The sequence below is a fragment of the Hakea prostrata genome, chromosome 2, assembly GCF_041222555.1.
Source record: "Hakea prostrata isolate BN-2017 chromosome 2, UWA_Hpros_2, whole genome shotgun sequence".
In the NCBI taxonomy this organism is placed as follows: domain Eukaryota; kingdom Viridiplantae; phylum Streptophyta; class Magnoliopsida; order Proteales; family Proteaceae; genus Hakea; species Hakea prostrata.
Window position 1 is genome coordinate 63,787,196 of NC_142601.1, and position 26,669 is coordinate 63,813,864.

Consider the following 26,669-nt stretch of genomic DNA (forward strand, 5'->3'; position numbering starts at 1 on the left):
TTATCAATCTTGCAATTTACAGTAATGTAGAATGCACCATTTACTAGGAATTGCTTCCAAGAATGCAAACGAAACTTGGCCTCTATTGAAACTAGATAACTGTGAAACAACTTTTTCTAGAATTATAAAATACACTTTGATTTGTCAAAACTGCCATCTTGATACAAGGCTGATGCAAATTTTCGGTAATCTGACATTTGCTTTGAAACCGCTTTATATAGCATGCATTTGCAATTGCGCATTGTACAACCTAGCCCTGGCTCACCTCCAAGGTCTAGTAGCTATTCAAGCCCTCACTCTTTTTTTTGGGTGAGTACTTGAACCCTCTTTTAAGTGCCGCAGATGGACAAGAAAAATTCTAACCGCTACGACTCCATGGAGGCCGTCGAGCATGATGACCATCTTGGTAATCTTTTGAATGTCTCCACCGATTCTTAGTTCCTCTCTTACCTGCACTTTCTACATGCCTTCTCTTTGATGTCTCCCCAGATTCCTTCACCTTGGCTTTCAATTTTTCCTTGAAAGCTTTCCTCTTTCGTGAAGAATGCCGACTATCCTCTTCCACGGCAACATTCTTCCCCCTAGGCAGTGGGGAATCATCTTCATCCAACTGCCAATTACATAAGAAATCATTTCCAGACCTTGACTGCGTATGAACCACATTGCCTGCACCAGGGAGCAATCTATCAAAAGTCATCTCTCCATTCGAGCCGCCTTTCCGTTCTAATAAAACTGGATCGGGTCTTATAATGGTTCCAAGAATGCTCCTGTCAGGGCCCAAACCTAAAATTGTCTTTGCATTAGTCAATGTTGAGAAAGCCATCCCAAAAGCTGACCTGATCTGCAACAGGAAAGTCGCTTCTCAGTGAAGCTTTTATACATGTCCATTTACCAACATCTCAATGTGGATCCAGGCGGCATTACTTGGTTGCAAGGGTAACAAAGGGAAGGAATAAAAGGGAACTAGTGAAAACAAATCATGACAGAACACAGAATTTTGGTAATCAGGTGTAGCACCAAAACATACCAAAAATAAGTAACTAAAAGTAAAATACAATTTACATCTGGAGAACATATTTGCTAAATTTTTTAAGAGTTACAAGTTGGTTACAACAATCATGATACCACTTGCCTTGCTGCCAAATGAAGCCCAAGAGAAAAGAAATAATAACCCAGTGAATTCTCATAACAATGGCAGAAGGGAATGAAACAATTAGGATGTCATGAAAATGTGAATCTAATATAAAGATATTGCAAAATGATATATCACAAGGAAAGCAATATAACAACATTGTGAAAAGATGTATTTTTTAGGTAATGCAAAATCCATAGACATCCCTTTGAAACCTCGAGGTTTAACCATTTTGAAGTGGATAAAGATTCCATCATAAAGAAGAAAGAAGAAAATGAGTAAAAGAAATCTATGAGTGCAGAGAAAGCACTCCAGAACATCACAAGGGACATTACCCCAGATAGATGGTTCCAGAACTCTGAACTGCTCAAGTAGTTAAACCCAAGATAGCAGTTAAAATTTGCACTTCTTATACGGCAGTAACTTGTAGAACCATAGATATATGACCCTCAACATATTTGACTAATCAGGTGACCGTAAAGGGTAAAAAAGCCATTAAAACTTGAAGAGAAAATAAAGTGGTACTCTCAGGAGTAATAACTGGATGCAAACATAAATTTTTGCATCCCACCACTATACTTAATGTCAGATGTTGCATAAACAATGTCAACATGGGAGCTCCTTGATCCTGTTGAAAAGCCTTGTTGACACTGATATTATTTTGAGATTTGCACTCAACAATAGCGTGACTTCCTCAGTATAAGCACACATTTGTTACAATTCAGCTCCCTTAAATGAGACTTAAGGATGAGTTGGTACCGACTCAGTCAATTAATCTGAACCATTAGTTGAAAAAAACCTAAAGCTGAACTAGTTTAATAAAATCTGGCTAAACCAATTTGCTACTCAGCTGATGTCACTAGATCCTAACAAACAACCTAATCTGCCACATGCAGCACATACAGATAATACAAAACTAAAAGAACAACGGACAGAGATTTTGTTAAGAACAGTTGTACCCAGTGCACAAGGCTCTGACATTTATCAGGGCCTGAGGGGCGTCAGATGTACGATACATATTATGTTAAATCTATTTTGAGCTCTGCTGAAATGAAACCAGGAGTGACATGCTAGCTAAAGATTGGGCAATGAAGAATGGGAATATCAAACCTGAGAATAGTTGAAGGAGTTCTTCCCAATGTCATTATCTGGAGCCTATTCATCCAGGAAAAACTTCAATCAGTTAAGGATGAGCAAAATGGCCTCCCAAAAATGAAAACACAGTTTATATAGTGAGGTCACCTGCGGGTCCTCTATGGACAGAAGATATGGTCGTTTTGCATTCGAAAACCTAAAAGAATACCATAACATGGCAAGAAGAGAATAAATTTTCTAGTCAAGCGCTATTAAATTCAAAGATCTGAAGACTAAGAAAAGAAAGAAAAATATTATGACCAGTTATTATGAGTTCCATAAAGAAAAATAATGTTACCCTCTGTCACTCTTCAAGAAAAAGGTGCCTGGTACTTTGCAGGATACACCAACATCCCAAGTGTTCAGTTTCTGACCATAAAAGTCAAAGAAGTTGACCTATTCTCCAAGTCCAAAGTGAGATGTAAAAAAGTATTAGAATTGCATAGAAAAATGTTCTATGTTTGGATAAAGTGAGAAGCAAAACTAAACATTTCTTTGTTGAACGGATAATCACAGGAAAAAAGAGTTCATCCAATATGTAAATAGGAAAAAAAAAACCCAGAGTGGTGCTACAGCAGAACATACCAAAAGGACTCCCAAGTTATGTTCTAAGTTATTTTGGGAATCATGTAAAGCCTGTCCTCTCCAATGCATCTGGTAACAAAACACAGACATCAGGGCATGAATCAGCCAAGAGTTTCAAAAACATGATTCAAAAACCTTGAGAAAACCAAGCAAAGTTTTTTGGAGGCAATAAGGAGTGGTGAGAATCTGTGATGTCAAAACATGTGACATCTTGTTAAGTCCCTCCCAGAAATTTAATGTAATTATTTGATTGACTGGCAGTTATAAATACAAGAAATAAACATTAATGGCTCAAGTACAGATAGCGCATAAACATAATACCAAATTTGCCTTTTCTGAATTGTGTTGGCAAACTTTCTAGTAGATAATTTTTTTTGGGTTCATTTCTAGTAGATAATGTTAAAAGAAACAATGTGGGCCATATTTATGAAGTCCAAGTTTTCGTTTAAAAGCGTTACTGTTTCAACTCATTTCGAGGAGTAGTTTGAAACCTGTATTTTGACTCCAAACTTGGATTTGTTTTAGTTTGCCACATTCAACTTGCAACTAACTTTTGTGGAACAACCAGCTGGAAACTTTTACAAGTCATCTACAGCTAACATTTGGTGGATTTGAGGGATATTTCTTGCATATTCACAGTTTGAGGCAATATCTATGTACTGTTTAGGCATCTATTTTTTAAATGTGACATAGCATTAACCAATCTTTGACTTCAGAAAGTCAGGTACGATTTTTGGTTTAGACTAAATGATTTTCTTGCAGATAAATATGATTAATTCTTTGTGCTTGAAACTCAACCTTAATTCAAGTCAGAAGACACCATTGGCCATTTTAATTTTCCTTGGAAAATAATTATTTTAAACCAAAAAAGTATAAAAGTTACAAAAATGGAAAAAGATTCTGTTTGGTTCGGAAAATAGGAATTTCAAAAGTACAGTTTTTGTTACTTCCAACTCTAAGAGTGTCAGTCATGAGTTCAACTCCAAAAGCATTGGATATGTGTTGTCCAAGAGGCTGCTATCTTAAGAATGGGAAACAACCTACTCCAAAGCATCAGTTATCCGTTGTTCCTATCAATATTATCTTGAAACAATTATAGAAGTCAGTATGAAGCATGGGAAAATATGAATTAGTTAGAAAATAGCTCCTCTTCATATGTATTTTAACTGATATATATAAAACTTAATAATATGACCATTTTTGGTGCAATAATGTACTCTTCTTGTATAATGGTTGCTTAGGGAGGAGGGGGGGGGGGGGGGGGGATATGGAACGGAGCCATGGTTTACTAACTGGGAATGACAAAAATGGCATTTGGCAAGTAGATGTCAGAATGCGGCCAAGTGCCCCAGGATTCCACTTGAGGTGCACAGGGCCATGACTAACATCATTTTTTTTTTTTGGGGTGGGGTGGGGGGTGGGTGGGAAGGAAGTGGAAGTTCAACAAGAGGACAGGGAAAAGTTCGATGAGACAGTAGCAGGGGGACAGGCAGAGGTAGAACGAGGGACTCAGACATTGACTTTGGTTCTGATGACGACTTTGTGCCAACTGAAAGAGGAGACAGAGATGAAGCCGGAAAGATATGGCCATTGACCAGAGTGAGCCATGTCACACATGGAAAGGAGAAAGGGAGGCAGAAAGTCCAGGGAAGGAGCTGATTCCTCTACCTAGAGCAGCTATAGGAGAGGCTGGTCCCAATGACTTTGCACAGGGTTGGAATAAACAAATGCAGCCAAAGTTACCATTCGAAAGGTTGCAGAGTTTGAGGGGAGCCTGACTCCACAACCGATAAGGAACATTAATGATGATGGACCTACTTGACTAGAATCCTGCACTTCTCTAAACTTAAGCTGAATCAAATGTGGTCCAATTAGAGGTTTGAGGTGGGGGATGGATATGTCAAACTGGTTCCTTTATCATGGTACTACAGGAGACCTCACTGACGAAACCTATTACCAGAGCAAGCAAGAGCAGCAAGACTTTATAGGGAAGGCAGTCCAGGGGTTAAGGGGTACACTACTTATAAGTGGATGAATTTGTATCCACCTCAGCAGGTAACATTAGATGGTGAGTAGTTTTTGTAATAGTAAGTCAAGTGAGGAATAATAATAATAACGTAGTAGTTCATTCAATATACCCTTTACAAGACCTACATTAGCTGAAAGAAGAATATTATCTTTGTCTGCATCCGCAAATTTGAAATCCTTACCTGCAACTGTGCTATGAGCATGGCAAGGAGAGCATATGAGCCAATTCCGCCAGAATAAACCTACAAAATAAAAGCAAATAAATATCAGAAAGGGAAGAGTTGATAGGCTACGTAAGAAATGGAAGAATCATGCACACAATCTCAGACCTCATTCAGTTCTCTTTGCTGTAGAAAAATCTTCAGTATCAAACACAATGGTCTTAGGGGTGGGATTTTGGTTATAGCATCCTGTAAAAAAAAAAATCATATAACAATATACTTTACTTTAAGAGGGCAAAAAAGTTAAGACAACCTCACAAGTCAACAACAATTTCTGCATAAAAATTAGGTATGACTCAATGAAAGAAACATGTTACTGAGTTAACTAAAGCATACAACTGCCTTAAAAGTGAAGGAAAATGACAACAAATTGAAGAAATGCTTATAGGATTATGGCGCATCAAAATTCACTCATAAGAATCGACAACATTGTTTTAGAACTCTTTCAGACTTAAGGTTGCAAGGCATGACTTATTGGCTATTGCACCCCAAGAGTTCATGAAGGCTTAATGCAGGTTCTCCCGTGTTAGGAGGGTCCAAACATCAACATAAAACAATTCCAAGCTTGAACACCTCAGTCGGGTAGCCTCCATCATATTTTTAATTATATGATCAAAGGCATTGTTGTCTGCAGGTGCCCATTTGAACTTGCCCTAGTTCGTTTTCATGCTTCTACATCATGGTATTGTTTTTAGTCTTGAATGAACATGTGATGAAAAGAAGCTAAGTTATGGACATCCTTGCATCTGTTACCACCATTTTGGAGCTGGCTAATCAAGTATAGTCCAAACCTTTTTCAGATCTGCTACTACACCACCAGATGACATAATAAACTCGAGGGTCTGGTAAACCCTTGCTTCATATTCTTGGCTGGATAATTGAAAATTCCTATAATGATCAAATTCTTCCCAGATACCAATGACAGTAGTATAAAATTCAGAAATAGACCTAAACTCTTGGTTCATTGTAATGATCTTCTAAAAAAGTTGATACATCTTAGCTGAGTCACCAACTCAGTTAAAGTTTTGGAAACAGAAACATGGATGTCCTTAATATTTCCTTTTCTAATAAATCTTCTCCCAATTTCTGGCTTCATAGAAAAGATTAGCGAGATCATGACCGCACTGTTGTCGTCTCCCATTTAGGATATGTGTCATCTGGATTGATGGCTTTGATGGTTCTTGTAACCTACCCCAGCTTCGCCTCACTCTGAAGGGAAAACTTCACAAGGATGTGCCAAGTCCAAGTAGTTGATATTCCCTAACTTCACAAGGCAAGCCTGGGTATTTTGGGTTTTCAAACAATGCCCATGTAGGAGCACTACTTGAAAGTTGAAACAACCTGTAAATTCACTGATCCAGACATGATGAAGAAACAAGCTTACAAGGTGGAAAAAACACCCAAAGTCAGATGGGGAGTACATTCTACAACAAACAAGGCAAATATCTCAAAGAATTCTACCACATTTTTCATAGTATAGCTTCATCAAAATACCACCAGAGACACTAAAACAACATATCTCACCAACTCCAAGCAGTTGAAAGCATAACAGACCCAAACTACAGGCAAAACAGAGGGAAAAGAGAGAGAGAGGGGTTGGGGAGGAGGGAAACACAAAATATAAGGCTGGTAGTGGCTTAAAAAGAGAGGGACAAGTCAGTTGTGGAGCAGCAACCCTTATAAACATGAAGCAAGTTGGGGGTTGAAGTACACCCTAAGATGATTCAAAAGAGCCTAACCTCAGCTTCAATACCAGCCTAATAAATAAAAAAAGAAAAGAAACTGGCAGTAACTTGGTGTTGGGGGATTTGCTTAAGCTCTAAGGTCTTATTTCTTCAAATGGGGGATTCTCTTTTGGTGTCTCCACAGTCTTCATTCATGCTCCTTGCAAGATTCTGTCAAACAAGTCACACAAAAGTCCCTTCCTTGGAACCTCTTTGTAGCTTAAGGTTCCAGCAGAGGACGAAAAAGGAACAAAAATGTAACCTGACTGTCAAACCAACGAAGTGTGCCTTGTTACCATGTTGGAAGTTAAGGATGTAAAAGAACAACGTGAAAGATGATACAAAACAATGAAGAAGAAGAAGTGAGATACTGGTGGAACGTGATGTCTTATAGAATTATCTCTACCACACCTATACTACTTCAAGTAATAAGATGAAAGGAATTACATAATAGCTCCAGAAGTATCATTAGATAAACCCAACAATCATGAATTTTAATAGTATTGAAGTCTAATGAAGTAAGAAAGGTAATTAACTTATCTCAAAGGAAGTATGTCCTAGGCCTTTTGTCTGAGACTGGAATATTTGCCTCCAAACCACAAATACTCCCATAGATCCCATCAAAAGCTTACCAATGGAAGTGGGGATTTTACAAATGTACAACTTTAAAGAAGGCTAGTAATAAATCCTTTGCAGTTGCAGCTACTAGTCAGTTTACCAAACTCTGAAGAAAATTCATTAGAGTGCAGCTTGCTATGTGTCACTTTTGATATCTTTTTTCAGAATAGAAGCAGTAATAAGAGATAATAAAAGCAAAGGGGATCAAATCAATAGGTTAATCTCCTTGGCTGTAGTATATCTGATAATAATACCCATCAAGTTTATATTGCATATGCTCATATTCTATCATTTACCTATCAGGTATAGACATCATTTGTTTACACATCAACATGCCAGAAGAAAAAATAAAGTAACACACCTATGAAAGTTGACGTGGTACTGTACCTTTATAAACTCAGCAGCCTGGGGTCCACTATGCATATCAAAACTGGACCAGTACAAAAAACAATTAGTAAATCATAAAGAACTGATCCTATTATGCGTATCAGAGATATTGTTCCCATAAGAAATAATATTAAAGCATTTTGACTTGAAAACATATGTTCGTGCTTTTTTTCATTTAATCATTTCTTCAGGTGACAATAAATATTTAGAGGACTAAGCAATATGATAAAGTTTTGAACTTCGGGGAAAAAACATATTCCTTGTAAAGACCTAAAATGCTTGCATTTGTTCGGACCCAAATGAGCCAAAAACTAAATGAGGCTCAACTTGGATGTACCCCAGTCAGTAAATGAGGCAATTTCCTGCTTCAACATGGGAATCAGTTCTTAGAATTAAGCAGATGGAGTCTTAACGGTTGCTGGTGTTGTTTGTGTTGCCTGATCTTGGAGGCCATTAGATTGGACAATTGGTGGCATAACTCTATTTCATGGACTTAGTCTTTGAGAATCCAACCAAGCTGGTATTTAGCACTCTTGAAGCATTAAGTCAGCCTTAGGACACTCTTGAGGGACCAACGCAGAAAGCTAGGGCAACCAGTAGAGTTTGGGAGAATGGATGTTGCATTGCACCAACAAAGTGTAACTACAACTTGTCTGTTTGGTTGCTTGTTGCGAAGGTCAAATGAGGCACCTAACTTGGACCTAAAACATTCACAACTCCTCCGCAGAGAACTCCAGAACCTCCTACTTATCTTAGTATTTAGTTCAAGAAGTTCCCCTGGACGTATCTAGACTTACTACACAATGGTAGGAAGTTCCAGAAGAGGAGCCCTACTTAGGCCAATGGCCCAACCCTTTAGTGGTTAGCCCATGGTCTGTGGAGGACAGAAGTGACATCTGCCCCTTTATTCACCTTTGTCTCTTGCAACAATGTCAACAAAGTCATGCCCTGTTTTTTCTTCCTCTCCGATGTAGCCTCAGTAGAACAACAACTCTGTTCCCAATTCTTTGGAATTCAAACAGCCCCTCCTTAACCCCCCCCCCCCAAAAAAAAGAACAAAGAACAAAGAAAATTACAAAAGTAATCAAATAACACATACCAATCTATTTTTCATCTCATAAACTACATCGTATAACGATAACCTCATGATTATTTTTTTATAGCCTAAAAATAATTATTATCATAAATTATTTTCCTAAATATGGTAGAAACATAAATACAAACCAACAGTCCATGAAAAAAGAGCCTTAATCCCAATAGCATCCAGATCTAAGACCATAATAATAAGATTTTCTTCGAGATAGAAAATAAAAAAATGGAAATGCAAGGAAGTAGAACCAAGAAATATCGTGTTTAGCCAATCTTCAGTGCAAGAAAATGTCATACCTAATATCAAAAGAAATGCCACTTGTCCTTTCTACGAATTTAATAATTGGCACACGAGCTTTTCCAATCACCTGAGATATGAACAGTTTAATCATTTTAATGACAGGTTCTGGCAACAAGAATAATTAAGCAGTCAGTGTAAATTAGTAACCTGTATCTTTTTGGCAATTCCCCTTTGTGACAATGCCCTTGAAAGACCTTTTAAACCAATTTGAGGAGAGTTGACCTTTGATTCCAAAATCACCACCTACAAATGATAAATGTGCAGAAAATTAGTCATACACATCATTAGATTCCACACAGATCCCCACCTTTCCCCCCCCCCACCCCACCCAAAAAAAAAAAAAAGAAGAAGAAGAAGAAGAGAGGAAAAAAGGGGGGAAAGATGTTCAGACAGTATATGACCAAAACTGAATGAAGTGACTTCAAAAAGACTATTGTTTTAGGAAGTCAATGTTCAATTTTAATATATATATATATATATATATATATATATATATATATATATATATATATATATATATATATATATATATATGTATTATTACTTTTCTAGTATCCTTAGACAATCCATTATTGAAGTCCTATACATAACAATAATACTACCATTCCTTTTTTTTTCAATTTATTTATATTTCTCCTCTCTTTTAAGACAAATTGGATGAAGTTATGACTACACGGTCAGCAGCATGTTGATAAGCCCCTAATAACCCACGTATATCAAAGGAAGAATAAGATGAGAAGCAGCGGAGCAGCAGTAGTGAGGAGCAGAGGGACAGACCTTTCAGCAGGGGACAAGTGTCATGAGGTTATTGGGCAGCATCCATAACCAAATAGCAGAAAAGAGGAGCTGCCAGGTGGCCATGAATGATTGGGGGAAAATGGAAGTTTATTAGCAGCAGAAGAGCCGCCAGGTGGCAATGAAAGATTGGGGGGAAATGGAAGTTTGTTAGCAGCAGAAGGATTAAGAGGGGAGGAGGGGTTGGAAGAGAAGGGGGAGAAGATAGAGCAGCAAGCTCTGCTTGCTAGGAGAGGGGAGTCTCTCGGGCATGGTGGTAAGACTACAGGGAGTCTGGGAATATGTAATAGGGAGTAAATCCTATAGTTAAGCGAATACTACTTTCATTCCAAGAATTGAATTCCATTGATAGTTATCTTAGTTGAGCTGTAGATGGATATTTTTAACAAAATTATTGAATGAATAGAATTTCAACTGTTGCTGACTATATTTGTTCTGTTGAAATGGCTGATTATATCTCTGGTTATCATTGAGCTTTCAGTAGAACAAGGAACTGATAAGAGGGTCTTATCACATGTTAACTGATGACAAAGCCCTTTTATCCAAATATAAGATAATAGAGCCAACAGCGACATCCCAGATTGTTGAACATTAGACAACAAAAGGCAGGAACTGATGTTAACCTTCTCTGAGGCCCACAAGGGACAATCCAGTTGGCCAAGTCAACCCTACCACTGCAAAGAGACATCAATACATGAACAGACAGTTGTATGACTGTTTTTCAGTTCTCAAGTAATTCTGATTTTATTGTTAACTAGTACATTTTTTTTCCTGGAAGTACAATAATTTGGTTAGTAACTAAGCTCCCAAGTCCAGGACTTGGTTAATGGTTTGGTTTCTTTACGGCTTAGGCCTTATGTGAATAGGGTTTATGTTATAAAGAAGTCAATATATGGGAGTGGTACATCATAAGGTTGTACTGGATTTAGGTCATAAACTACTTGCAGGTAGGACTTCTCAAGAGTCCTCAATAGAAGCATTAGAAACCCATTTCTTTGGAATGGAAAATTGTGTTGTCATGTTTGGATCTTCCATAATCTGTGGTATATCAATGTACCTTAAGAATTTTGCAATGTGTGTGAATGTTCAACCACAAAACTATCTTTGTGCTCTACATATAACTTTTTCTTTTATGTCTTTTGCTACTATAAGTAGTTGTAATCCAATACAGGACAAAAGAAACCTTGCTTCGAAATCACCATGGGTCCGCAAATATATAAATAACTCAATAAGAAAATATAGTGGCAATAGGAGTGAATGTGAGGTGGTCAAAATTGACGATAAGGAGATGCTGTAATGTGAAACTTTTAGGTAGATAGGTTCAGAAGATAATAAAAAGGAGAAACAAAGGATATGATGATGCACAAAGAATTAGAATACAGTGGATAGTAGGGTGCAACAGAGGCCTTTGAATGCTGCAATATGAATAGCTGATTTGATTCAAATGAAGGAACTAAAAGAGCCAGGGATGGGCCAAAAATAACTCCAAGGAGAAGTACTAAGAAAAGAAATGTGGATGTTAGACTTGTAACAACTGTGGCTCTAAGCAGAGCTGAATGGAGAAAAAGGATTCATGTAACCTGACCCATTCAGTTTGCGAAAAGGCTGAGTTGAGTTCCATTCCAAAATTGTGCCAATTAACGCCTCATCATCCCATCCAAGTTCAAAAACCAGTCACCAAGAAACAGAATTATTCCACATTCATCAGTGGTCATGGTCTCATCTCAACGGTGCGAATTTAAAGTGCATGCACTGTTTGTAGTTGGTAAGCTATTCAGCCCAAGAGTTGAGCAGTTTCATGCCTCTGGTCCAATTTCACTATTGATATTTACTCCACTAGCCTCAAGCTGTACCCAGGAACTTGGCTTCAACAATAAAAGCTTCCTGGCCTTGGTCAAACAGTATCATCAAAAGAAAATTCCCAAACCTGGAATCCAATCGTGATATCTCTTTGGATTATATCCCCGTACAAAATTACAAATTGAGGACATCTAACTTGGCTTCTCCTGCAACTCCATAGGGAGTATCATCGAATTGTAGGCCAGCCCATAAAGTAATGGTTGCGCAACACGAGACAGGTCCTGTGGGATGGAGTTGGCAGAATCTCCAGAATGAATCGGACTTGAAACCTTTACCTGAAGGTGTCAGTCTGTCAATGAAAGTTTGTAGGTTACTATCAAAGTCGGAAGAGAAGTAACTGTGATGTAGCCTCAACTGAATGAGGGCCACCAAGATCTTTAACGGACCCAGCTCAATGGGATAAAAAGGTTAAGCTTAGGTAGGCTCTACTAGGGTGTATGAGATGGGTTTTATGGGGTGACCTCAAATGGGGTCCTTGAATTGATGGCTTTAGAGTGTCAGTAGCACTACAGGGTAACATCACTAGGTAATAGAAATAGGATCTTAAAGAGAAACACAGGAATGCTGTAGCAAAATTTTATCCAACATCAGTCTTTTCATCCAAAAATACATCAAAACCATCCAATGCCAGTGTTCTCTGAGTCAAGGAAATGATAAACAAAATATTATTTTGAGTGGTCCTAAAGTTCTTCTCAACCCACACCTCCCAGCCCCATATTTTTTAAGAGGGGAGAAGGAGAGAGAGAGAGAGAGAGAGAAAGAAGATACCCAAAACAAAGAAGAAAAGAAAATGCCATAAATGATTTGGACAGTTCGAATATTTTAGTGATTTAAAAGCTACACAATGTAGTAGACTTAACTGTTTGGACCAGCATGAGTGAGATTGGAAACCCAAACCTAGAGAAGACTGGTCTAACCCAGAAAGAAGCAGTATACTTACATCAATATCACTGGTCGGAAGATAAAGTCCTGTCTGATATGATCCAAACACTTCAACCTACAAAATGCTAATATCGGTTATAAAAGGATAGAGATAAAATAACAGTGTAGCGTAGCTTTCATTTGACTGGGTCAAAAAGGAATGGTAAGAACGCTAGCTGATAGCTCCAAAATTATGATGAGAAAACAAACATCAGTGTGGAGTTTGTTTATTTTCTGTTGGGAAATAAAGCCCTCTATAGACTGAATCTGGATAAAAGGATTCATATAGCTGAACCTAAACAGTTGGGGTAGTACTATAACAACGATGAAAACGATGACAGTTATGGGAATAAACACAAGCAGTTCCTTAAATTCTTACCCTACAATGAGGCCATATATATGTAATTACTTCAGATACACATTCTACAGCCTTCGCTCGTGATGCTTGCTCTTCAGCAGTTGGAGAGAGAAAGGAGCAAAAATCGAGAATCTCTGAAATATCCACAACCTCAATTTGTTCAGCTACCATGACATTTCTCTATGAGACATCTAAACAGTTGAATATATTTTATAAAAGCAAACAGACATCATACTTTTGATAAATTGAACCAGAAAAAGTAATCCAATATATCAGAACAACGTATTAAAGAGAATCTAATGTCAGAGAGACTTGGGCCTCATCCAACAATGAAGGTCCAAACATTTCTGGAACTAATTTTATTGCATACATTACTTTTTATGTAGTCCTAACACCAGAAGGTAAAAATTCAAAATCAGCAATACAACCCTCAACTGAAGTAAGCTAAATCTTATCAAACTCAACTGGGCCAGCAACAAGGATCTTGATGCAGTTAGATACAACAAGATGGCCAGCAACAAAAAGACTATTAAACTATAAGCCCAAATATTAGGAATTTATGCCCTAATTTGGCTTTAAGTGGTTAGTTTCCTTTTTGCAACATTATAGGATAGCTTCTATTTTGAAGAGCTTCGACTAGTAAGGGACCCTCCTACCAATTAGAGAGAAGGGAAAGATGGTCTGTTCCTGTTTAGCTTATGAGTATGAGATCACCCACTAGTAGTGATTTAAGGAATAATTCAGTCTTGAGCTTATGAGATCTGTGAGAGACAAAGCAGGCTTTTGGAGGTCTGATAATCATAACTGGTCCACTACGAGTATGGAAACCCAGGTGTTATTCCTTATCCACAGCTGGATGAGAGGCCTAATGTATCTCTGATTTCTTTTTTATTCATTTTCTTCTCAATCAGCGTAGGCTAGCTTCCTGACTTGCATATCCTGAAGTTGGTAATATCAGTTTCTTTTCTAAATTTGCTTGTTTATCTAGTCACAAATCTGTTAATGAAATTCTATTAAAAAAATTTTCTTCTTGGTTTCTTGTTAACCTGTCCATCTATTCTGATTGTTCACAGGTTCAGGGATCCTATCTTTGATATCATCTACTGATTCTGCAGTGCTCTATGTGTAAGTTTTCTGGATCGTAAAGTATTAGTCCATGATCCATCCATCAACAGTTACTTTTCTGGTTGTTGTTTGTATTACTAGTCTCTGTTGTTCTTCTATTTATTTAGTTTATGATGATTTTGAGATGTAAAGTTAGCATCAACTTTTGTAAATCTGTCTTTGGAAGATTTTTATTTTTGTATCAGTACCCTAACTTCAAATTCAGCCATTGGACTTGTACAATATTTTGATGTTCACTCCCTGGATCCATTGAGCCTTTTGACCTGGACTTGGGCTCCATCAGATTGCTCACATGCAGTTTGCGTGTGAACCTACTTATAGATTAACCAGATTATATTAATATACTTTTAGATTATATTAGATTTTCTTTCTGCACTCAACTCAATTCAAAACTATACTTGTTGTCAATCCTATTCTATGCATGTTACTTCTTACTTCTTCTTCTTCTTCTTCCAGTGCTGTTTTAGGCCTCCCTTTTACTCTTTTCTATTTATTAATCTAAATCATGGTATTCCTACTTATCTGTGCATTTAAAGGTCTACTTTCTGACATGTCTATACTACTTCAAACAACTTCTCGACTTAGTCTCTCCCAGAGCTGCACTCATACCACCTCTAGTGTGCTGATCCCTCAATTCATTCTTCTTTAGTTTTATCACTCCCCCATGTCAGCATCCTCCTCTCAACTACATTAATTTTGTTTATGTTGTTTTATCACCACTCAACATTTACCTCCATGCATTCATTGATAGCCTTATAGCCGACTTATAAAAATTAAAGAGTTTTAGCTGCAAAATCAGTTTTAGCTGCAAAATCAGCAATGGCCAATTCTTCAACACCGACTCCAATTTAATTAACTAACGAACCATCAAAAAACTCCTGGAATCTCTCATCAAAAATCAGAATGTTCAAAGAACAGAACATTAGTCAGAATTCCGCGTTTCAAGTTTTTGTATCAGAAACACCACCCCCCCCCCAAAAAAAAACCCCCAAAAAAAAAAAAAGAAGTCTTTTTTAAATCCGTATGCAATTTCACAGAAGAGGTTGAATTAACCAGGAGACGTTGATATAATAATATCTACGTAATCCTGTGAAGTTAGCAGTGGAAGAGAGGCATGAGGTTACATTACCTTTATGAAGCTGGAGCATAGGGCTCTTAAAACGACCACTGGGTCTGAACCAACCTGACTCAAGCACCCGTTCTACAGTTGGTGTCGCAGGAGTAGTAGCAGCAAGAGATAGAGGGGTTTTTATCAAGCCATCGGCATCGTCGTCGGCGTCAACGTCGAGGGAGAAGTAATCAAGAGCGGCGATCTCCGGCGAAGGACAGTCGGGTAACGAAGCAGAGATTTGATTACGGAAGACCGAGTAAGGCTCAGGCGGTTCGGCATCGGAAGGGTCGGTTGAAGTGATGGTGGAGGCAGAAAGAGGATCTAGGGTTTCGTAGAGTAACCCCTCTATCTCCATTGCCAGTATTGATTTCTGATGCAGTCGAGAATGGCAACCGGCAGTGGCAGCGGCAGCGGCAACTAGGTTGAGCCGATACGCCAGATAACACAGGAGAACCAAGAAAAGCGAGGGAAACTAATAAACAGAGTTTGGGCTCTGGACTCTGGGCCTGGGCTTTTGGGCTTTAGCAGTTGGTCCTGCGGGGTGATCCTCCACGCCTAAATGTGAACGCACTTTATGTGCCCAACATCAGAACGTAGATCCGATCCAATCCGATCCGATACCCTATACTTACTTACGCATGAGTCACGACACTTCAACTTTGAAGGCAGTTTAGGAGCTTAGATCTAATCTGAATAAGGGCATCAATTGGTTTGTTCCACCCTGAGGATAGGTTAGGGTTGATAAATATTGCTAGCCTTTATTAAGATTGAGGCCTTGAGTCAACCCAACCCTGATTTTAAATCATGATTTTTTAAAATTTGAATAGATTATTTTTTGTGTATTGAGATGGGGGTATTACATAATACACCATCAGACATAATAGAACCTACAACCTCTTCACTAAGACTCTGAGAAGTAGTGATCTTACCAATTGAGCAACCATGCGATGAGGAGTATTAAAATAATTTTCCACTTAGCTATGAGGGATTTCCACAATTCACCATTGTAAGTGTCTTCCTTTCAAAGTCAATCGATTACACCAAACTCAAGACTAAGAATATTTTAAGACGGAGACTTTTTTTTTTTTTGGGTAAGATAAAACTCTTTCAAAAGAGCAAGAGGCAGGGGTGGAGCTACCTAGGGACCATGGCCTCCCCTATACCCATTTTTTGAAATTTGTCTAGTCTTTCTATTCCTTTTTCATTTGTGAAATACTAGTACTTGTCCCCACCCCTTGCCTCCACTTTTTTGAATTTTTAATAGAAGTGGGAAATACCAACAGTTGACCTTATTTCCGTGTGATTTGATATTTGTCATCTCCACCTTCTTTCCAATGTTAAATCCTGGTCCTGCCTAGGAGGAACGACCAAAGTTAGAAAAACAATTCTCCGACAACTAGAGATTGAAACTTTACCAAATAATGATCCTTTCGGCATAGAAGGTCTCTTATTGAATTTACATGTGAAATTCTTGCAATTAGAGTATGATATGAGAATTACTATAAGAAGGTTGTTGTTAATCAATTCCTCTTAGTAAATAAGTCATGACTTTAACTTTTCTTGATCCTATATATAATATCCCTATCCCTATCCCTACCCATAAAATGCTCCCTTGAACAATGCCTCCATCATCTTTCCATGCCTATGATATCATCTTTATTGTAATTGCATGCATGTGGATTACATGCATATTTGTAATTTTGACAATATATGACAAAGCCATGCAGCATATGCATCTACTAAACTAAAAGTCTTTATTCAGCACATGAGAATGAGCTGGGGACACATTGAATGCCTACACCCGACAAGGCTAAAAGCAAAATGAAGCACTGACGGTGCCACAATGCCAGTGTCCACCGTCATTGCTCTTAAGAAGCTTCGCTACGCTTGCCTGCTCTGAAACCTGACATACTAAATTTCCAAGCTAAGGAATTGATCAATTAGCAGAAGCTACCAGTGTTCAAGGAAACAAACCGAATCAAAGCCAACATCAGAAGCATCCAAGCATGTGACACTAACCAACCATTTCCATCTACTTTAAATGCTCATGTTCGTACATATAACCGTACCACTATAAGATAAGGGAGACGTGAAGGAACGTGTCTTTCTCTGTAATTCAAATTATTTCCTGAGAAATTTAAATATTAGTCACCGACTAAAACCGCGTTTTCCAATTAGAGATAAAGAAGCTCACGTCATATACATTATAAATGCATGGTTTCTGGTTATTGGGTAGTGAAGAAGAAGAAGATCCATTATAGACGTTGGGAGTGTTTGGTGGTTGGAGTTTGGATTTTGAACTACACTGTTGAGGACTTTGGACAAATAGCAATGGCAACAATTGCCATTCATTATCTTCTGGTATGGCTTCCTCTCTTCCTGGGAGAGTTCTTTAGTTCTATGAGGATTAATGGCCAACATAATGGTTGGTTCCCTGGTCATGCAACTTCCTATGGATCCAGTCAAGACCCTTCCTCTCTTGGTATGTTCTTCTCCTCTGTCGTTCTTTCTTTCTTTCTTGCTTGCATTATCTGTTTGTCTGTGTATTAATGTAATTGTTTTTGTGTATGAAGGAGGAGCTTGTGGTTATGACAACACTTACCATGCTGGGTTTGGCACAAACACTGCAGCATTGAGTGGTGCACTCTTCAGAAGTGGGGAGGCTTGCGGTGCTTGCTTTCAAGTAATGTGCAATTTACGCCATGACCGGAAATGGTGCCTTCGCCATGCCATTGTTACTGTGACAACCACCAATTTCTGCCCGCCCAACAATAATGGAGGGTGGTGTGATCCCCCTCACAAGCATTTCGACATGTCCACACCTGCTTTCTTCAGAATTGCTCGACGAGGCAATGAAGGCATTGTTCCAATCCTCTATAGAAGGTTTTAATTAAACTTGACATACACACTTCGTTCGACGACTTGCTTTTAAGGATATGAGTTAATGTACTATTTTACTTTTCTTTTTTTTTAAGGGTGCCATGCCGGAGGAGGGGAGGAGTTCGTTTTACCATTAAAGGGAAACTCAACTACAATTTGGTGATGATCTCAAATGTGGGTGGAAGTGGAGCTGTGAAAGCTGCGTGGGTTAAGGGATCGAGGATGGGAAGATGGATGGCCATGCACAGGAACTGGGGAGTAAACTGGCTAAGCAGCACAGATCTCCAAAGCCAAATTCTGTCTTTCAAGCTCACCTTGGCTGATGGCAAAACCCTAGAATTCTACAACGTTGTGCCATCATCATGGAGATTTGGCCAAACATTTTCTTCCCAAAAGCAGTTCTATTAATTTTCGTGATCAAACCTACTTCTTAAGTGTATGCTAATCAAACCTTGAAGAGAAGGCAATAGGATCAAGATGAATGTTCCACTACAATTACTAAATAATACATGCTGGATGTGTTATAAAATCATTTCTACAACCACGGATTTCCATTCATTGCCTCAGATATATTCTTTACATTCAATCAACTGTGTTATGCACTTATGCTGCCAATTAAAAATATGGTCAACAATGATCAATCCGAACTCAATCAGTTTTATAGAGATCTGCAGATGCATTCAAATTATTAGTAGTTTAATAATTATATTTGAATAATGTTAATATCTAATCAACTGTTAAGATTCTTTAATATAGTCATTTTAAGAGTAAGGTTTGAACCACAGGCAAATTCAAATTTGAACCAAGTTAATTCATAGTTTCCTTCATTAATTACATGAAATGCTCCACATAAGAAACTAATCCTGGTTCATTCTTCTCTTCCATTACAAAAATTTTGAAGTCTTTATTATCACAACCATCCGTTAAATGATGACAAAACAAACTGACTATTCCTCTTTACAACTATTGGAGTTCAAATCATAGGCATAAGTCAGTTAAAGATGAAACATGACTCACACAGGACAAGTATAATATCATTAAAGACACATTTCTTCTTCAAATATAAACTGAAAGCTGCTATAGTGTTTATTTGAACGCTATCTAGTCAAGAGTACATGACAAGCCTACCCAGAGAGTGTAGACTTGAGCTCACCATTGCTATGCATTTCCAGTATAATGTCACAGCCTCCAATTAACTCGCCTCTGTAGTAAAGCTGAGGATAAGTAGGCCAGTTTGAAAAGGTCTTCAACCCCTGCCTCACTTCCTCATCAGTTAAGATGTCAAAGGACCCAAAATCAACGCCCTCCTCCCTTAAGGCATTCACTACTTTGGAGCTGAAACCACAGCGAGGAGCATCAGGTGTACCCTTCATGAAGAGCATCACTGGAGAAGACGAGATTATTTTCTTCAGCCGGTCCTCAAGGGGCACTTTATTAGTGACGCCTTTCTCAGCTAATACCCTCGTGAGCTCCCCACTCTTCTGCATTTCTAACACAATATCAGATCCCCCAATCAGCTCACCTTGAATATAGAGTTGAGGGTAGCTTGACCAGTTAGAGTAAACCTTCAGCCCTTGTCGTACCTCATCGTCAGTGAGGATGTCAAAGCTCTCAAAATCCACCTTTTCCTGCCGAAGAATCTCAACAACCTTGCTGCTGAAACCACACCTAGGTTCATCTGGTTTCCCCTTCATAAACAACATGACAGGGCTTGAGTTTATGAGGCTCTGCAGTCGAGAGGTCAAGGCCACACTCAAGCCTGTAGATTCTGTGACACCGCCCTTTCCAGGCAAGGAATTAGGTGAAGAAATGTTTTCTGTTCCAGCCATTTTTGCCTCATCAGGACCAACTGCAAGAACCCCTTGGTCTCCAAAAACTTCTTTCAGTTCACCACTCTCATGCATTGCAATTACAATGTCACAGCCCCCAAGAAGCTCTCCATTACAGTAAAGCTGCGGAAAGGTAGGCCAGTTGGAGAACTTTTTCAATCCCTCACGCACTTCACCATCTGTTAGTATGTCAAAGCTCCCAAATTTGACACCTTCCTTCTTCAAAATTTCAACAACCTTTCGACTAAACCCACACTTGGGCTCTTCAGGGTTTCCTTTCATGAAAAGCATAATCGGGTGTGAATGCACAACTTCTTGCAGGCGCTTTCTAAGCGTATCACTGAGGCCAGACATTGAAGAGCTTTCCATTCGGGAAGAACCATTTTCCTTGGCAAACATTTTGACTGATTCAAGGACAGCAGGTCCTGCAGCCATTCCAAGGCTGGCAGGAGCAGCAGCCACTTCTCCAACATTGGTGGACCCTGCAACTTTTGCAACTTTGTTGGCAAGACTAGAAGGATTAGCACCCTCTAATGTATCAACTTTCTTACCTTCCTGAAAAAGCATGCAGAGAAAGATATCTTTAGGGGGGAAAACACTTTCAGAAGGCCATATGGTGGGAGTTCCATAAGCAGTTAATGAACTTGTGGAATTGCCAACCAGCTGTTGTATATCAACCGAAATTCTTGGTCATCCATTTTTCGAATACTGAAGAAGCTTACAAAACAAAACTATCAAACAATATCCTCAAGTCCATTTACCCAGTTGGCACGGTGGTATTTCAACAGATATTCTTGGTCATCCATTTTTAAATACAAGGAGAAGCTTATAAAACAGAACTATCAAAACAATGCCCAAGTTCCTATCAACAAAATACTTGATTCCATTTTCAACCACACCAAAAAGATAAATTAGATTAATTGAAATTGTGCACAACATGATAAATATTAGACAGAATATGGAATTTTAAAATCTCAACAGCTCTTGGTGTAACTTGCAACAAATGAAATGACATCAGATAACATGGTAGACACACTCACTTTTTTGGTTGTTTGGCAGTGCTCGTCTGCATTTTTATTTTATTCTATTAATATTTGTTTTATTTTATTCTATTAATATTTGTTTTATTTTTATTTATTAATATTTGTTATTTTTTCCGGTTGTGGGGGGTGGGGTACCTTCAAAATCTGTGAATAACTCAGCTTCTTATCTTTAAAGATTAGAGCTAGATCACCTTTGGATGGATTAGCTGAGGTGATGATACAAATAGAGCAGAGCATGAAGCACCCAAAAAATGCTAATCCATGTTCTCCTCTCATATGTTACCTTTCTTTGCCCTCCTGACAACTAGAATGACAACGCCCACTTGGATAGTCGGTAGGTATACGTTGACAAACTTGCAAAGGGGTCATAATTCAGAACCAGTCCAATAAGTAATTCTAATTTAATATTACAGGGTATGGGTATTCAATTCTTTGACATTTATTTTGTAATGTGATAAATTCTAAGCCTAAAAGGGGCATCTACCCGGGTACTGGATATAGATTTTTCAGTTGGTGGTAGGCCTCATTAGATTTAATTTAGTCTTAATCAAACAGAATTAATCATAGGGATATCGTGGGACCCTACCTTGTTCTTCTTCACACTTTGCAAGCAAGAACATATAGTCTCAGTGGCCAGTGCACAAGGCTACTGCCATCATAGGGGAAGGTCATAAAGTTTGCAGCCTTACCCCGCTTTCACAAAAAGGCCTGTTTCTAGACTTAAACCCGTCATACAGTCAATGCATTATATTCTGACTCCTTTTGAGTTAAGGAAGTGGAGCTGCAAATGTCCATCAAACTGTTCGTATCCATACCCTTCTATAAAAATCGAGAATAATATACGATCAATCCTAAAATGGTCTTATTTTTACATATATAGGGTTAACAGACTGATTCATAATGCCTAAGGTGCTTTTTTTTTGTGTGGGTTGGGGGGGGGGGGGGGGGGGGGTTTTCATTTGGATGTGGGCCCAATACCCATGATACAAGCTCTCAATGGAATTTCCCATAACCTACCTAAAAAAATCCAGTTTTGCAAGGGTCAAAAATCCAATGCAATAATGTAAATGGTCAAGTTTGGCAAGTGGTTCTTTATAGAACATCTTACCAAACTTCGTCACAGCTAGAATGTGGAAATGGGCTGACTAAACCTCACCTTTTTCAATCTCAGAGAAGTAGATTGAGATGAAAAACATTTATTAGAACTCTGTGAAGCAGTGGTATTCAATTACTTCCATATGCCCATTCTGCAATGTTTTTGAATGCAAGCTGAAGTCTAACAAGGTGCAAGATAAACTGTGCCTCTTAACTTTATTGCTTTTGGTACAAAAATTGACGGGGCATGTGCTATGAAGGACTTTTGATAATATTAGCCTAGGTATGTTCTTAAGCTGTTAGCACTTACCACTGGTGCTTGCCGTGCACCTACTCCATAAAAAGGGTTTCTGAAGGGCATCAAGCCTCAATAATATCAGGAAGTCAATCGAAAAGCAGGCATATCTAGGTTAGCTCTCCGATTTCCAATGGCATAATGGAAAGTGGCAAGTCTGGAAAAATTAACTTTATATCCCAACTTATGACAATGGTTCATGCAATTGCACTCATCAGAATCTAGTATGGAAGCCCATAGTGTTTGTAATAGTCCAATGCCCTAATAATTGACCATCAGCAAGTCATATTATCCTGACATTCTTTTGGGTTTTATTGTGATTAGCTTAATTTATAAGCCCTGAAGTTAGAGCGCAGGATTATTACCAAGAATTTGGTTTTGATTAAGATAAATTAGCTAGATAAAGTTCTCTTTTGAGTTGACTTAAGCTATTGTATCATCAAACATGGACTTGGTCTAGAATGAAAGTGTGAATAAAATTTCATTACCTCATGAAGACGTATTTCGGCTTTGGGATTGACACCAGGGAACTTAGGCCTGTTCTGCCCTGCTAAAGATCCCTTAGATGAACTCAGGTAAGTCAGTAGAGTGAGAAGTCCTTCTATAGTGGGTGGACCTCAGAGAAATGGTGTTGCTCCATAGCAACTTTGTGGTCACAGGTTCAAGCCGACAATCAGCCTCTCAGCAAAGCAGGGGTTAGACACTTTACATTATGAGTTTATGACCCTCCATGGACTCCACAATGGCAAGAGTCTCATGCACTAGGTACGCCCTTAGTGAATAGAAGTCCTTCCATGAATTAATTTAGGGATTTTAGAGCACCGTAGTATATAATATGACCCCATCCCCCGAAAAGAAAAGATCAATTAAGGATTATTTGAGTAAAGAATATGAGATTTTTTTTAAGAGTTTGGGTGTTGTTATTCAACGTATACAAGATGGGTATCCCATACCCGACTTCTTCCATTCTCTTCCCTTCTTCTTTCAACTTCCTCCCAAGCAAAACAAATCTCATATGTTTTCCTCTTCTTCCATTAATTTCATTTCTTCCCTAACACCACAGTTGTTTCCTTTGACCTCAACCTGATCATAAAAATCATTCAGCCTGCAGGGATCTGAGATCCAAAATATGGAGTCTCAGAGAAATGTAGCTTGCAATTACCTGGCAATAATACTCGAGGAGAATGTAATAGGCGGTAAAAGGGGGAGTTGAATGCAGATTAGCACCCCAAGTTAACTATTTCAGTTAATAGCTCATACAGGGTTTCTTTACAAGCTTTAGCTGGATCTGCAAGGCATGTCATCTATATGTACTTATTTGTTTTTGAGGCTTTAAGTATACCAAACTGATTCAATAAGCAGAAGCAACAGCCATAATGAATACATTTAAGCAAGTTTTTTAAATCAATATTTTGTATGTCCACTAAATGAAGAAAAAGTGGCTCCTTATAAGGCAAGCTATGAAATTATTAGATAATGTCATGAAAGCATTGTGCTTGAAAATATGTCATTTCTAAGGGTCAGAGGAGTTAACTAATCTAGGAAGGAATTCCATCTTCTATCTAGAAACACTATTAGGGACAACCCACGGACCTTCTAATTCAGATCTGATTCTTTCAGTACAGCATACACCTTGGAATGTGGGAACAATGAATCAAGTTTCTATCAATCACAGTTTCATCACTGAACCAAAAGACTTGCACCTCTCCCAAAAAAAAGGTGACATTAACAATGAAATTTTCAGCCACAATTTCAACAAAAGTTGCAAAACAGTATGGTTTCTAGCCTTGTATAACCAAAACATGCTAGTCAATCTCCTAAAAAAAGGACATTATCCTTTTCTTCATCTTTTCTCTTTTTCTGAAGCATGTAGGGAAAAAAGCACATTAATCAATCCTTCTGTCTAGTTAAAACCATGTTATAGACCCTGCTGAGTGGTTTCCACACTTCAGTATTTAGACAAGAATTTCTTGTGCTCCACCATTGACTATGGGGAAAAAATATCTAGTAAAGGGTGACCTATATGCTCCAACAGAAAGGAAGGACGTCCTGGAAATGTGCTCTAGATTGATGCCTCACATTCTAGGCCTAAGGAACAGGCGTCACCTAAGCATCTGGGAGGTTTGGTTGCATTAGCCACCTTGTTGGTTTCGCTTTGCCTTCAGCCCTCTGCAACTACTTAGGTTGCTTAGGCACTGACAACAATATACTATATATTAGTGTGCCCATGAATAGTCAACTGCAGATGCCCAAAATGAGTTCCTTTACCCGACATCTTCAGGCACTTGATATGGCATAATCCCAGTACAATTATATTCGACTTGACTGTATGTGTGTGCTGGGTTTTGGTTTAGCCACCATTATCACCAGTAAGCTTTTCCTTGTAACTGCAACTACCTTAATACAAATTCCAGCAAGGACTCAACAGAAAGAGTTAATTATCGCTTAGGACAAAAACATGAAACCATCTAGAAAATAAAACGTTGCAACCATGTCCCTTTACCCCTTGCTTCCCGGTGATTAACAGGATCGCAGTATAAATTTGATAGAGATGGAGAAGAACGTGTGAATATAATATATATATAAAATCTTGCAAAACTAACCTTGAAGAAGACAAAGTAAGGAACCGATGAAACTGAATAGGCCTCAGAGATTTCAGGTTGTTCTTCGGCTTCAACCTGCAGAATACAACACGAATTGCAGCAATGAGAAGAGGATCTATTAGAATAAATAAATGATGGCGTAGGTACACATCGAAAAATTACACCGAGAAAAAAGAACAAACAAGGATTCGGCCATTCGAAGACAGTATTTAAAACAGTGCACCCGATTGCAGAATGAAGTTTAAAGAAGACAGAAATTAAACAGATGAAAGGGAACAAACCCTGAAGAAATGAGCACCAGGAAAATCGGTGGCCAGATGGGTGAAGACTTGGTTCATGTGGTTGGAAGCTTCACACCAGGATGCCCAGAAGTGGAGAATAATAGGTGAGCCTTGGCGAAGCATGTCATCAAGCTCCACCTTTGACTGCAAATCCTTCACAGTACCATCCATATCCAAGGTTTCCTCTTTCGACAATCGAACGAATTGTATGATAATAAGCAACAGTGAGAGCTGCTTTGTGGTATTGAAGGTCGCCAACTCTTCCTTTTTTTTTTTCGTCAAGAATCGCAACCCTTCGAAGGAACGAAAGATCACCAGTGGAAACACTAGAGCGCTAGAGAAAAGAAGAAAAGAGAAGCGAGAGTCATATATTTTCAATTTTACACAAATTAAAAATTATTTTTCTGTGAAAGTGATTAATATTTACCAAAAATTGTGATAGTGATTAATCGTTTTTTTCTAACCGAAAAAAATAAAAGAAAAGAGATGAATCGTTTGCGGTGGTGTCGTAAGCGAAGGTTCGATGCTCATCTTGAATCAATTCCAAGGCCGCACTCACGGAGCGTATGATGAATCTGGACCATTGGTTTACTCCTTTAAGAATAGCGCCGCTTGATCCGACGTACAGGGGATTGGCAAGCTTTGTGGTTGAGGTCTCATCGTAGGGCCGAAAGCATCTAGGTGGGGACCAAAGTCAAATCAGTTTCAATCACAACTGTCATCAAGTGTACGAGGAGCCTTTCAGTCACCACCCCAGCAGAGGCCAGAGTGGTGGGTTATGGAGCTCGACTTCACTGTTGCGTAATTATTGCGTAGCAATGTACGGCGACCGATCAGTCTCGATTTTTCATTTAGCAAAAGCAAGATTTAAAGTATCGATATCAAGTATCGTATCGGTTAGGTGATTTTAAGAGACGTATCATCCTGTATTGAGTATTGTATCGCTCTGGCTAATGTATTTTAGTGTAATTCAATGGAGAGATGTATTGAGATGTATCGTATCGGTTGGGTCATATATGGATACGTATCGGCTAGTATCATATGGTATCGTGGAATACTTTAAAACTTGATCAAAAGTGTAAAAATACATTTTTCAAAAATGGACGGTGAATATCAAAATTTTGATCGTATTGCAGTGTTGCATGTTAATTGTGCAGCACCCAAGGTATTTCAAGAGGTATATGCTCCCTTCGTCTTTTTCCACACACAGTAAAGCTAGATTCCGTATGAAATACCCTATAAGGTCCCATATCT

The 26,669-nt window shown here is 38.5% G+C and overlaps 3 protein-coding genes across 3 annotated transcripts; 1 reads left to right on the forward strand and 2 right to left on the reverse strand.

Moving 5' to 3' along the window:
• Nucleotides 1-18: 18 nt before the first annotated feature.
• Nucleotides 19-15,840, reverse strand: LOC149025638 (Nucleotidyltransferase family protein). The gene is made up of 13 exons (XM_089145841.1): nt 15,408-15,840; nt 13,175-13,287; nt 12,815-12,871; nt 9,367-9,462; nt 9,216-9,286; nt 7,830-7,872; nt 5,209-5,289; nt 5,062-5,121; nt 2,852-2,920; nt 2,565-2,662; nt 2,375-2,423; nt 2,243-2,287; nt 19-841 (listed from the first exon to the last, which is right to left on the reverse strand). Exons 1-13 carry the CDS (start codon nt 15,742-15,744, stop codon nt 359-361), a joined length of 1,602 nt encoding a protein of 533 aa, XP_089001967.1. The 5' UTR covers nt 15,745-15,840; the 3' UTR covers nt 19-358.
• Nucleotides 15,841-17,640: 1,800 nt separating this feature from the next.
• Nucleotides 17,641-18,873, forward strand: EXPA12 (expansin 12). The gene is made up of 3 exons (XM_089143152.1): nt 17,641-17,871; nt 17,963-18,272; nt 18,365-18,873. The coding sequence occupies exons 1-3, from the start codon at nt 17,721-17,723 to the stop codon at nt 18,675-18,677; spliced, it is 774 nt and encodes a 257-aa protein (XP_088999278.1). The 5' UTR covers nt 17,641-17,720; the 3' UTR covers nt 18,678-18,873.
• Nucleotides 18,874-19,109: 236 nt separating this feature from the next.
• Nucleotides 19,110-25,775, reverse strand: LOC149025640 (monothiol glutaredoxin-S17-like). Its single transcript, XM_089145842.1, has 3 exons — nt 25,416-25,775; nt 25,135-25,209; nt 19,110-20,653 (listed from the first exon to the last, which is right to left on the reverse strand). Exons 1-3 carry the CDS (start codon nt 25,584-25,586, stop codon nt 19,394-19,396), a joined length of 1,506 nt encoding a protein of 501 aa, XP_089001968.1. The 5' UTR covers nt 25,587-25,775; the 3' UTR covers nt 19,110-19,393.
• Between the last annotated feature and the right edge of the window lie 894 nt (nt 25,776-26,669).